This window comes from Convolutriloba macropyga, chromosome 10 (genome assembly GCF_964194025.1).
Source record: "Convolutriloba macropyga chromosome 10, txConMacr16.3, whole genome shotgun sequence".
In the NCBI taxonomy this organism is placed as follows: domain Eukaryota; kingdom Metazoa; phylum Xenacoelomorpha; order Acoela; family Convolutidae; genus Convolutriloba; species Convolutriloba macropyga.
Genome location: NC_134477.1, coordinates 59,398,121 through 59,411,341, shown reverse-complemented (window position 1 = coordinate 59,411,341; position 13,221 = coordinate 59,398,121). Strand labels below are relative to the sequence as shown.

Sequence of the window (13,221 nt, the reverse complement as noted above, 5' to 3'; positions counted from 1 at the left end):
CTTTTATAAAGCAGCTTCCAGTTTAATTACCATTTCTTACAAACTTGATCAATTAGCTTTAAAAAACAACATAATCCCAAAATACAATCAATTCTGTCAGAATGCCTCTGCAATGCACAAACTGTCCTGCTCAGTTGTCTGATAGACGGGCACTGAACAAGCATTTGCAAAGGAAGCATGAGATTCATCCAAACGTGCCCACGTTCAGCTGTTTCAGTTGTTCAGAACAAGTGAAAAGTTTGCCCTCCCTACGCAAACATTCACAGGTTTCCCATCACCAACCTATTCGGAAAGTGTGTTATACATGTCGTATGGGCTTTCAGTCAAAGTTTGACTTTGCCCGTCACATAAACAACGAACACGGTCTTCCAGTCTACGAAATGGATCCAGTTGAATCGAGCCCCGCAACGCCAGTTGTCAGCTCAATCAAGGGGGGCATCAACTACTATGAACTTCATCCTACCAGTAACGATCTAGACATCATGGAATATTTGTTCAGAAAACGAAACGAGATTGAAGAAATCATCAGAAAACACACCAATCAGTACCCTCAAAAAATGCAAATGATGGTTGAGATGACCCTTCAAAAACCTGGAGAAGAAGAACCAAAAAAAGTCAGCGTCTACTTCAACACGAATACAACAACGGTATACTACACAGGTATAACTGATATCGTTTTTGAGGAACTAGTGGACAACATAGTTTCGAAGCTGGTTTCTTTTTCAAGCTATGGAGGCGGATGGCAGCTGCAGACAATTGACAAAATCACGATCAAACTGGTGCGTTATATTCCAGTGAGGGGTAGCAGCTTCATACCATTTCCGGATAACCATCCATTGAGGAGAGACTCCAATCTCCTGAACATACACAACGCAAATGATGACAAGTGCTTTTTGTACTGTTTCACTGCTGGGCATCATCTTGTCTACTTGAAAGAGAAGTTGGAACTGCCTAGACCCTGCTTCAGACCCAGGACAAATATTTTGACATAGAGCAGCGAGAACCCTTCAGCAAAGCAACCGATTGGTGAATTTGATATGCCGATGAGCCTGTTGGACATTTCGAAGTTCGAGGATTAAACGACGTTCAGGTCAATGTTTTCAGGTAACCCCACTTCTTTGCAACAGTTATCCAAAAATTCACACAAAAAACTTTCTTAAAAAAAGAACCAGCTAATGAAATTAATTGATGTAAAAATTAAAAAAAAACCGTGTTCACTAACTAAAGCTCTCCAAAAAATAATTGTTTTTAGGTATGAGTCAAAGCAACTGCTGCCTTTGAGACTCTCCGCTGGAAAAAATTATCCGTTCCTTCTTGACTTACTTCTACTCAGCATTGGAGAAACCTACCATTATTTTTTGATAGTAAACTTGCACAAACTCATCTCAAAAATTAGTGGAGAAGAATATCGTGAAAGAAGTTATCTGTGTCGAAACTGTTTCCACATTTATTCTTCCATTGAATACTTCAACATACATCAGCAAAAATGTCTCGAACAAGATTCGCTACAAATAACTATGCCTAGTTTAACGAAAAACAAAGTGACATTCAAAAATTTTGCTCCGATTTGGTTTTCACCCATTGTGATTTACTTGAACCTTGAATCATTGATAGTTCCAGTAGCAACAGTGAAAAATCATCCAAATGTCTCCAGTACTCATGCTTTAGAGAAACATCTACCATGCAGTTATTGCTTAATGGTCATAGAGCGAGGAAACCCTGAACCCATACACTTTGACATCTACACAGGTCCTGACTGCATGGAGAGATTTTTGTCCAAGATCGAGAAGCTAGCAAAACTCTTTTATCATCAGAAGAGGAAGTATCCCATCTTCATTGGAACACCACCTTCAAAAACATTTCATACATGTTGTTGGATTTGCGATGTTCCCTTTGAAACTGATGATGAAAAAGTTCTGGATCATTGCCACTTTCGGGGACAATTTCTGGGTTATGCTCACAATGAGTGTAACTTGAAGCGCAGAACACTTGATTATACGCCAGTTATTGCTCATAATATGATGAACTATTATCTTCATCACATTGTTAAAACCCTGCACTCCGCAACAGCAAATGTAAAGATTGAAGTGATACCCACGAACGATGAAAAGTTCATTGCTTTGAACTATGGTGTATACATTGAGACTAGAAGGCGAAAACGAGACGAGGTTGCTATCTTTGAGTACTTACAATTCATTGATAGTTTCAAATTCATGCCCAGCAGCCTGAGTAAATTAGCAAAGACTCTGCCACTTGACAAATTCACAATCTTGGATAACTTTTTATCGTGCATACAGTCATGAACAACGTGAGCTGCTTAAACACAAAGGAAACTTTTCAGAAAATTTAATTGTGAGAACCTAAAGCAATTTCTAGAGCTGTACCTCACTGGCGACGTTCTGCAACTTGCATGTTGGTTTGAAGAGTTGAGGTCTGTATGCTATAAAACATACTCGCTTGACTGCGCGCAAAAATGTCTCGAACAAGATTCGCTACAAATAACTATGCCTAGTTTAACGAAAAACAAACTGACATTCAAAAATTTTGCTCCGATTTGGTTTTCACCCATTGTGATTTACTTGAACCTTGAATCATTGATAGTTCCAGTAGCAACAGTGAAAAATCATCCAAATGTCTCCAGTACTCATGCTCCAGACAATTTCTGTTCCCTTTGAAACTGATGATGAAAAAGTTCTGGATCATTGCCACTTTCGGGGACAATTTCTGGGTTATGCTCACAATGGGTTGCTATCTTTGAGTACTTACAATTCATTGATAGTTTCAAATTCATGCCCAGCAGCCTGAAAAAATTAGCAAAGACTCTGCCACTTGACAAATTCACAATCTTGGATAACTTTTCATCGTGGATATAGTCATGAACAACGTGAGCTGCTTAAACACAAAGGAAACTTTTCAGAAAATTTAATTGTGAGAACCTAAAGCAATTTCTAGAGCTGTACCTCACTGGCGACGTTCTGCAACTTGCATGTTGGTTTGAAGAGTTGAGGTCTGTATGCTATAAAACATACTCGCTTGACTGCGCGCAATTTTACGCCGCCTCAAATCTCTCAGGCAGCGCATGTCTAAAAGTTTGCCAACCACAAATTGAGCTCTTGACTGACCGCGAGCTGCTTGATATGACTGAAAGAATGATCCGTGGTGGGGTAGCATCAGTATTCAGCTCAAGGCTAGAAAGGGCTAACAGTCCGTCAGTGCCCAACTTTGATGAGTCAAAAGAACTGGCATCGATCATTTATATCGATGCAAATAATCTTTATGGAGGGGCTATGTTCAACTATCCACTACCTGAGAAAGCGTTCGAGTTGGTAACCGAAAAAACTCTTGAGGAAATTTTCCAAACGAACGATAATGGAGAGATTGAGTTTGTTGTTGAAGTGGACCAGGAATATCCGGATGCGATTCATGAGAATCATTCGGATTTCCCAATCATTTCTGACAAACAACCAATTGACCCGTTGGAGCTCAGTGAGTACCAGACCCAAATTAAAAACGCACTGAAGGTTTCAGCAACAAAAAGAAATAAATTCAGACAAACATTTCATCCTAAGTCTCATTACGTTACCCATTTCAGAAACCTGAAATTCTTTGTTGAACAAGGAATTATAGTAACAAAGATTCATAAAGCTATCAAGTTCCAACAATCAAAGTGGTTATCAAGTTATGTTGAATTAAACACCTAAATGCGACAAGAAGCAACATCAAAACTTGACCAGGATTTCTTCAACCTAATGACGAATTCGACATTTGGTAATCTTTGTGAAAGTTTAAGGAATCGAGTTACTGTAACTTTTGTCCGCACTGAAGACGAACTTTTAAAAGCTACATCTGAAGGTGTCATTAGCACTATAAAAGTTATTGACGAAAACCTGTCGCTCATTACCAAAAAGAAACAGAACATAATGTGGAACAAGCCTACCATAGTGGGCGCATGTATTTTGGAACTGTCCAAACTTTTTATGATGGACTTCCATTATGATGTCATGAAAAAAGAAACATCATGCCATCTTTTATACTCTGACACAGACAGTTTTATCTACAAAGTACAAACGGGTAACTTTTACGATGATGTATCAAAACACCCAAACCTAATTGCACACTTTGATCTCTCTAATCTCCCAAAAAACCACCCCCTATATGATCAGTCTTATGAAAATGTGGTGCCAAAGTTTAAAGATGAATTTGCTGGAGCACCAATTGAAGACTTCTACGCACTCAAACCCAAACTTTATTCTTTAATTGCTGGCGGTTTCGAAAAAATGTCTGCTAAGGGCACCAAGAAATTTGCCCAGTCAAAACTCCACCATGAGCTGCTGAAAAACCCTAGAAACCGGTGAACTTGACAGACTCGAAAATGTAAAGATTGCTTCGACAAAACGTCAATTAGAAACTGTATGTGTGAACAAAATTGCCTTGAGTGCGTACGACGATAAGAGATACATAAATGCTGACCGGAAAACATTATTGCCTTTTGGACATTTCTCTCTTCGAGATGAGTACATTTCAAAGAAAATATGTGATGAGCCCGATTGGGGAATCGAATCAGATGAGGATAATAACGTCTTCAATTTACCCGAGGGTGGGGAAGCGTGTGGATGGGGAACCACTGATCCCGGTTTCAACCACCGCACTTATTCAAACGAGGAACTTGAAGACGTTGTTGAATTAACTAACCTCTCTGAAATTAGCGATGAGTCTGACCATGAGACTCCCAATAACCCCTTTATTTTTACAGAAGCTGAAGAAAGCGAGAGAGCTGACACCATTCCCTCTACCAGCGACGATTACACGCCTTTGTCAGTAATCAAACAGATAAAAAAGAAAATCAAAAGAAGAGAGGAGAGCAAAAAAAAATTACCCAGCACCAGTCGACCACAATTAATTGAGGAGGAAGAAGTTCAAAGTAATAGAGACTCCCCAGTTATTTCTACTAAACGCCAACGATTTGTTATTTATGATTCTGACTCAGTTTAAATAATACTGCTGCTTTGTATAGTTTAATTAGTACATCTTTAAAAGAAAGGAAAATTAAAAATATGCAAAGTAAAGTGTTAAGAAACTGTTTTCTTCATTTCAAATTTAAAAAGGAAACGTACTTTAGAATCTCTGTCCCGTTTGCCTCCTCAAGAGGCTTCGCACCTTGTCACCCAAGCACTTGTTTTTTTCAAATGGTGCTCTTCCAATTCAAGTTTATAATAAAGGACCTCCTTACAAAAGGGACAAGTTTGATCGGGAACTTTACCAGCTGCAAGAGAACGATAGTCATATAAAGGGTTGGGCTGGAGGTATGAATTGTGTTTTAAATGGGCTTTCAGTTCTGGGAGGAAAAAAACAGATTTGCAACATAAAGTACAAAATTTTAGGTATACATCAGGGTGATGATGGGAAAAATGGGCGTTTTTTTCGTGATTTTTGTCAAAATAAATGTCACAAATTTTGCAAATATGCATTTCACTGATGCATTGAGCAAAATGTATAGATTGAGCACTTAGCGCTTTAAGTAGAGACTTTAAAATGGAGATTGAATATTTATAACTTCCAAACTTCAAGTTTCGAACCCTCATTTCTTTACTTTAGGCAAATAGGAATAGTTCCAGACATTACATAACAAAATATTCCATACCACACTGACTCAGACAAGTTAATTCGGTCCCTAAATAGCCCCCATGAAGTCTTCCATTCACCGACACAATTTGTCTTTAATCGTAATTTGAACATTTTCCCTCACTACCGCAATATAATTTCAAAGCCCACAAAAACATTCAGATTTGATTTTGTCTAACCATTAAATTAAATTTCCAAAAATTTAGTTCCCTTTGATTCCGTGCCTCGTAAATTCCACAACATAAACAAATCTTTGACAAGTCCAAACATTTCCCCGCTCTCCAAACTAAATAAAATCCCAATTTAAAGTTTCACCCTCAATCGCGCACAAAACTTGAATTCAAAACCACCAAAACCCAATTCCCAAGTTTCCATTTACATGAACCATCAAAACTGAAATGGAAATAGCTGAAAAGTATAGTAATTTGCCTTACACTCTGAAAAAATTACATGGATTTCACTTTTTCAGAGGTAAAATTTCTTGTAGGGAGGGGGGGGGTCCGAACCCCTCCCCCCTACAAGCACTAGGCAAACTACTATACTACTATTATGTCATTCGGTCTTCCAGGGAACTGTTGTAGGAAGAGGGTCTCTGTCTGCCTCTTGCTTTCTTCCCATCTATTTTTCCGGAAAGTGATAGCGCTTCTAGCTCCCCTTTCCGTATGACATGACCAAGGAAGCGCAATTGTCGTCGTTTGATTTCCTTGAGCAAGCTTTTCTGTTTTGAGCCAAAAAATTTACTCAGTGTAGCCAAAAAATTTACAGAGGTATTCAAAAATGAAAACAACCAATTGATGTCAGAGCTGCTTTATCTAGAGACCTAGAACTACAACCACTTTCAGGCCAACGAGCGCAGAGGGAAAGAGAGCAAATTTGACAGAAGGGGAAAATAACGCAAAAGCGGAGAACCAAAGACCAGAGACACAGAGAAATGTATAATTTAGCGTCAAAATTAAAAACATTCTGAAGTGACCTGATACGCTCGCTCTACGGGGTAGTACTGGTTCAGAGGTTTAATTTTAAAGAGCAAATCAAAAATTGAGTTTTTCTGAGACACCTCAATTTACTGACGGTGACAAAAAATATTCAACAAAGTTAACCATGCACATAAAATCCTAACAAATAATGCAGTCAGAAAAACATACACTAACTTGTAAGCGAAACTGAATAATAAAGGGAATTCAAACTGAAACACTTAAAGTTTGAATGTTAAGTGAGTTAGTGGTGCACTCTTATTTTATTAAGATTGCGGCAGTGTGACTGTCATACCTATATAGCAAAAAAAAAACAGAAAAGCCAACGGTTTCGGCATCTTGGGTAATGACTCAGTCAAGGTGCGGAGGTGTCAAAGAAAAAAAAAGACATCTGATGAAATTAATCTCGTCTTTTGAGCTATATTAAAACAATTGACGTATCAGTGTTGGACGTAGGTACGTTATCAAGATAAAAAAAACCTATTTTGGATTGGAGTCAAAAGTTAGGATCTCGCTCAACAATGAAAACAAACTGTACTATCAGAGTAAACGACTGAATAATATCTGTAACGTTTAGGTTTATTTTCTGTTTATCTACTCCTTAGTTTAATTTATTGGTTGGTGTTTTCACCAAGTACAACGCCCAATCAATAAAAGATATAAAGAAATGCGAGACAGCGACCGTTGTAGTTGAATCCAGTTATCGCTCACCAATTCATTGAACTTGTGAACAATGAACCCTGAGGTAGTTACTGAATAACTGACGAGTAAAATTTTATTTTTAGCAGAAGCCGTTGTTTTTTGACAGCTGCCCTTTTTTGTACCCTTTTCGATAAATGAAAGTTAAAAATACCCTTTGTAGCGAATCAAGAGGTTGTGTAAATAATTCTTTTCCTTCTTCAGTTTCCCATCTGCATATTGGTTTGATTTTTGAGAAGTCGACAAAAATTTTCCATGCAATTGCTTGCCGATCGTTAAGTCGATAATGGCGGTACTGATGATGAAATTGAATTTGTCATCAGCTTTAGAGTGCTAAATCAAAGTATTTGCAATTGCTTTAGCCCTAAGTGTTCTATGAAGGAAGTTTTTTTGTTTTTTTTTGTCGTTGAACACTTTAGATAGTTCTATCTTTTTTGATGAGATGGTTTTTATTGTTCTAAAAACATATTTTGTATTACTCAATATCATACTCAGTCTACATATCTACAAAATTTTGTCTATATCAAACAATAAAATTAGTTTATGCTGAACGCTACAAATTTTGACTCCTTCTTTTGTTCCCTCATGAGTTCATAGAACGACATCATTTGCAGAGAATACATTTAAGTTCCCACTTAAGGAAAATCCACAGTCACGTTTTTTAATGATAACTCAACCGGGGTTATTCACTTTGATCCATTAGATTGTAGTTCATTGAATTTTTTGAACATATTGTTCCTTGAATTGTAGTTGCACTCATATATGTTTATTTATGTACCCGCAATTAACATTCGCAATTAATATTCTCGAAATGGCGAAAAAACGGGTCGTTTTCAAAAATATGTGTCGGCTTGTTGAGGCGACTGAAGATAAAACTGTACGCTTTAGGTTTGTGCAATGTATGTGCAGTTTTCATGTCTTTATTGTGGGCAGACATTATCTCAACGTCTTCACTTTAGAGACAACTTGTAAATAAAACAATTTTTCTGTCTACTTAGAAGATTTAGTTTTTAGATGTTATGGTACTGAACACAAATTTTCATTTCTGGTGACACCTAAAAAATGTGGATATTTGCTGCTGACACACAGTTGATTTTGGGATTAATCACAGATTGGTAATCGTTGAGTCAAATTGGGACTGACTTCCGCTCGTGTTAACCATTTGACATTGCACTGATTATCAATATATACAACCAATGTTTTCCTGCAGATGTTTTATCGCATGCTGTTTAATTACAGGTTGCAATAACTGTCTTTGAAATTATACCTTGCACAATAATGTTCGTACTTTGAAAAATGCTTGGTGTCGAAGTTTTTAGAAAACGGTGGCTTTCTTTGGTTTTCGAGACCAATGACCCCTAGTTTTTTCTCATTTTTTAATGAAAAACTTGAAATCTCATAAGTACCATTGTTTTCAACACAAAGTCTGTATTTTTTTTTTGTTTTTTTGCACTCTCTTGAATCAACCTTAGCTTTTGTGCAGTAAATCTGTCATTGGAAAATGGTTTCTGAGACTGCCAGTAACTGTACAAACCATGAGATCCAAAAACATCTTGGTTAGTTACAAACTTCCGTCTCTCTGAAAATTCCTTCACTATAATTTTCTCACTTTACTTCATTATTAATATTAATTTTTATATATCTCTTGCATACCTGCATACCTGCATGCTCTGCATTGGTTTTTTTTATTATTGACAGAAAATAAATTTTCTAAATTTTTGAAAAAAATGGTCCCCCAAATTTTGAAATTTTATTTAGAGATTTTTTCCAGGTTGATCAATGATTTTAACGTTGGTTATAACTTGAACAACAGCAAAGTTTATAAGTCAAACATTTGTTAAAACTGGTATATTTTCTTATACAGAGAGAGAGAGAGAGAGAGAGAGAGAGAGAGAGAGAGAGAGAAAGAGGGAGAGAAAGAGATAGATAGTGAGAGAGAGAGAGAGGGAGAAAGAAAGAGAGAGAGAGAGAGAGCTTCTCCATTTCTTAAATAGAACCAAGTTCAAAATTTAGGTAAGAGGAACTTAGGTAAGGGCTGCATTGGGAGGAACTTTTTTGAAAATTCTGTTCAAAAATTTAATTCCTTTTGAACTGCAATGGGCTGCTAATGGGGGTAAAATTATATAATAGTGAGGCTGGCTACGGGATGTAAATGATTTAAGTCACACTTTTTAACCCCTTGGAGACACCAATCTTACATTGTTTCACCCCAATATTAGAAAACAGCCGGTTTGGAAACTACAATTTTTTTATTCTCAGCCAATTTACCTTAGCCTCCAGACCACCAATGCTTGTGCAACCTTCTTTAGTCCAGCCATATGAATAATGTTTTTTAGAGGATTCGTTGTGTTTCTCTTCTCAATAATTTAATTTCCAACTCTTTTGTTACTTTAAACATTGTCGCCCAACTCTTACCGCAATTTAGCCCCTCTTGGCAAACCCAAACTTGTGTTACAAACTTTACTATTTTTTATTTAGTAACTATGGTTTAAAATTGTGTTTTCGAAGATTCAGTTTAAATTCGCAATGTCATCTGAAACTGAAGAGCTGCAGCAATTCTTTGACAAAAAGGACCACAAAAAAGATTTTAGGTGAACCCATGTTATAGGGTACGGATATTACCCCAACCTCGTCTTCGTTAAATTGTCTCATATGCTTGGCAGCTCAACTAGGGTGACTAAATTCAAATCTGATTTCGAACCTACCAAAAATTGAATTAATCAAATCCGCCAAATTATCAGCTAGCATCTAATCGTTCATATATAGTCTTCTCGTAAATTTCTTCAAATGATTCTAATTTTGAAGAAGTTCTCCTGGGTGAAATAGAAGCCAGTTTCTTCTGGAAAAACTTCCAGTCTTCTTCATCTGTAAATGCGGATGACATTGGGTATCTACGGGACACTTTTCGGTGGAATATGGGGAGGATCGTCAGGTTAATTCCAAGGTAACAGAGAGATTTTACCAGCTGTGATCCAATTATCTAAAATACACTGTTTTTGTTGAAAACATTTAAAAAATTAAAGTTTTATTATTTTTATGATTTGTTCTATTAATTAAGATAGCTACCCAGGTCAAGGTACCAGACTCAAGCCACTTCTGATCAGACCGACGTGGGTCGCACACATGGGTTATCGTGCGACCCAAATTATAGGGTCGAGAAAGAGTTACTGTCGCACGATAGTCTAGACAATGGTCGAATTTGGATCTGACCAAAATGCAAAGTCTGTGAACAGTCTGGATAACGGTCGCATGGAAGTATGATGAGAGACCAAATTGAGATTAGAGTCTGAACATTGGTTGCACAAAAGTCTGGGCAACGGCCGTTTATTATTTAAATAAATTAGTAAAAAAATGTTTTCTCACTAGTTGATTATTAAATCATTCCAGGTTTTTAGACATCATATAGCATACAGTTTGAAGAAAAACAGTCTTAGTAGTATACGCTCGAGGGGGTGGGGGTGGCTAAGATTTATGTTCTAACTTATTTAGAGAGCCATAAGGAAAAAAACACCTCGAGTTTCACCACCTCGTGTTTGAACATTAGAGGAAATTTTGATGCCCTTTTATGTGGCAACTGCGAGCGGCCTCTATGCAAATAACTCGTACTTATGTATTCTTGATCTTTATAACAAATTTTGAGTTGATGTGCATAATTCGTACATTTTTAGGTTTTATAAAACCAATTAAATCTAGACAAGTTGGGGCCGCAAAGATAGGGAAGGAAACTTAGCATGTTTTATACACCACGTGTTTCCGGATATTTTTGACGTTTTCCGGGCTATTTTTCACGCTTTTTAATTTTTTTTATGTATAATATTTTGAGTATAAATTCAGAATTGACCACAGTCTGGAAATTAAAAAATCAAAATTGGCCCCAGCCTAGCAAGTGAAAAATCAGATTTGGCGCAAGCCTGGCCATTGTAAAATCACAATTTGCCCCCCCTCCCCCGTCTGACAAGGAAAAAAAATCGAAATAAATCAGCGCATAAATCAGTACTGATGAGGAATTGCATTTAGACATGCCAATAATGACTAGTACTTGAGTTTGGAACGGGTTTTGCTAAGTTGGCTTGAGTTTTCGATGTCTGATTATTTTCAGACTAAGTTCTCGTTTTAGATGCTCAGTTTCTCTTAGCCCTGTTAGGTTGAGATTTATGCGAACTGTAAAATTAAAATTGCCTGTGAGTAATGCAATTTTTTTTACAATTTTTTGAGCTTCTCCTCAATACTCCATGCTGTATAAGAATTTATATGGGTGGTATTCTCTGGCTCCGATATTGCAAGGCTTTTTTAAACCCAAAAGGTATTTTTTGCGTCTAGTGAAAGTCACAAATGTCTGCACAGGAATGTTGAAAATCGTTAATTTTTGACAAAAAAACATTTCCGTGCTTCCATGATCAATTTTTTAAATCTATGTGCGGTTATTTTACAAATATAATTAAAGAGAAAGCATGTTACCCCCTCGTGCGTTCATCTTCAGTCTGGAAACAATTTGTTTTGACCCAGGACATATGCTGGCAGATTTTTCTTTTTAATAGAAAAATTAGACGCTTCTTTTGAGCAATTACCATCTAAAAGACCAAGACACAAGCCACCTCTGAACTTACTATGCACAGACTTGTTCTCTGATGAGACCGTGCAATATTGAAATGAACCCTTTAGACTTTCATGCGACTCAAGGAAAATTGCAATATTTGTCCGACTGTGGCCACCTCTGGTCAGACAACGCCAGACCAAAGCAGCGTCTGATAAAATTTTTGTGCGGCTGAGATTTTCCTGCATAATTTGTGGGACCCAAATTATTTGTGCGACTTTAGTGGGACCAACTCACCCGTCGATCAGATCATTTTCCAGACTTTGCCCTCTGATCAGACTATCCTTAATATAGGTTATAATCACGTCGCATTTGTATGAAATATGCGATTTCAACGTAATCAAGCTGAATTTGAATAACATGGAACACCTTGTTGACGTTGGGACAAAACTAAAAAAGAAAATTATTAGCAAATGTTAATTCGAAGAGTCTGAATTTTTTCCTGGTGTCCACCATTTTGAGTCAATTGAAAATGCTAAGTTAAGGCTCTGTGATCAGATTTTGTCCAGACTTCGGTCTCTCATTATTTGGACTCTGGTCTCTAATTATTTGGACTTTGGTCTCTAATGATTTCGACTTTGGTCTCTCATGATATGGAATTTGGTCTCTCAGACTTTGGTCCAGAATTTTATGCAACCATAGTCCAGACTATGTCCAGCCTTTGGTTTCTCAGCAGATTTTTGTACGAACATTGTGCAGATTATGTCCAGACTTTGGTCTCGTATCAGAATTTCGTGCTACCATTGTGCAAATTACTATGCGACTGGGACACCCTGTAATGTGGGTTGCACTACACCCCCCCCCCCCGGTGTGAGTCGGTCTGATCAGATGTGGCTTGGATCGGGGACCTTAACCTGGGCAGAACAATTTGAGCAAAACTATTGTTGAACATACCCATTTCTTTTTCTTCATGTAGTAGCACTGTTGTGTGTAGTCCCAATTAACGCCTCGGGATCCAAACACTTTTTCCACATCATCCGGACAGTGGCAACTCTGGACAACTTCATTGAGAAACTGGAGTTCTCGCAGATCGAAGAGATATCCCTGTTTGATGAGGACACTTTTGTTCCCGTTGTGAATGACCACACCAACTATATCTTGGTTCATGTCTGAACAAAAATGCTTTAAAAAATGATTGATTGAAAAATTTTTGTGGTTAAAATATTTTTGTATTGTACATCTTTTGCGCAAGAATTGTGGGTAATTAGCAGAGTTTTTGAAGGCCTAGCAAATGTTCCGTTTATAAGTTTGTTGATAGGGAACTGATTGGGAAGAATTATCCTCCCATATACACACAAACTCTCTCTCTCTCTCTCACACACACACAACACA

General features: G+C 37.3%; 2 protein-coding genes across 2 annotated transcripts in view; both read right to left on the bottom strand.

The window, feature by feature from the left end:
* Positions 1-13,221, bottom strand: part of LOC142348236 (uncharacterized) — a 223,240-nt gene that overhangs the window by 45,800 nt on the left and 164,219 nt on the right. The gene's annotated exons all lie outside the window — the stretch shown is intronic.
* The window catches only part of LOC142348100 (uncharacterized), a 6,846-nt gene continuing 3,613 nt past the window's right edge, over positions 9,989-13,221 (bottom strand). Inside the window, exons 2-3 of the mRNA XM_075399264.1 lie at positions 12,784-12,998; positions 9,989-10,275 (exon numbers count right to left, since the gene is read on the bottom strand). Coding sequence (XP_075255379.1) covers positions 10,033-10,275; positions 12,784-12,998 — 458 coding nt within the window. The 3' untranslated portion in view covers positions 9,989-10,032. The remainder of the gene's footprint in view (positions 10,276-12,783; positions 12,999-13,221) is intronic.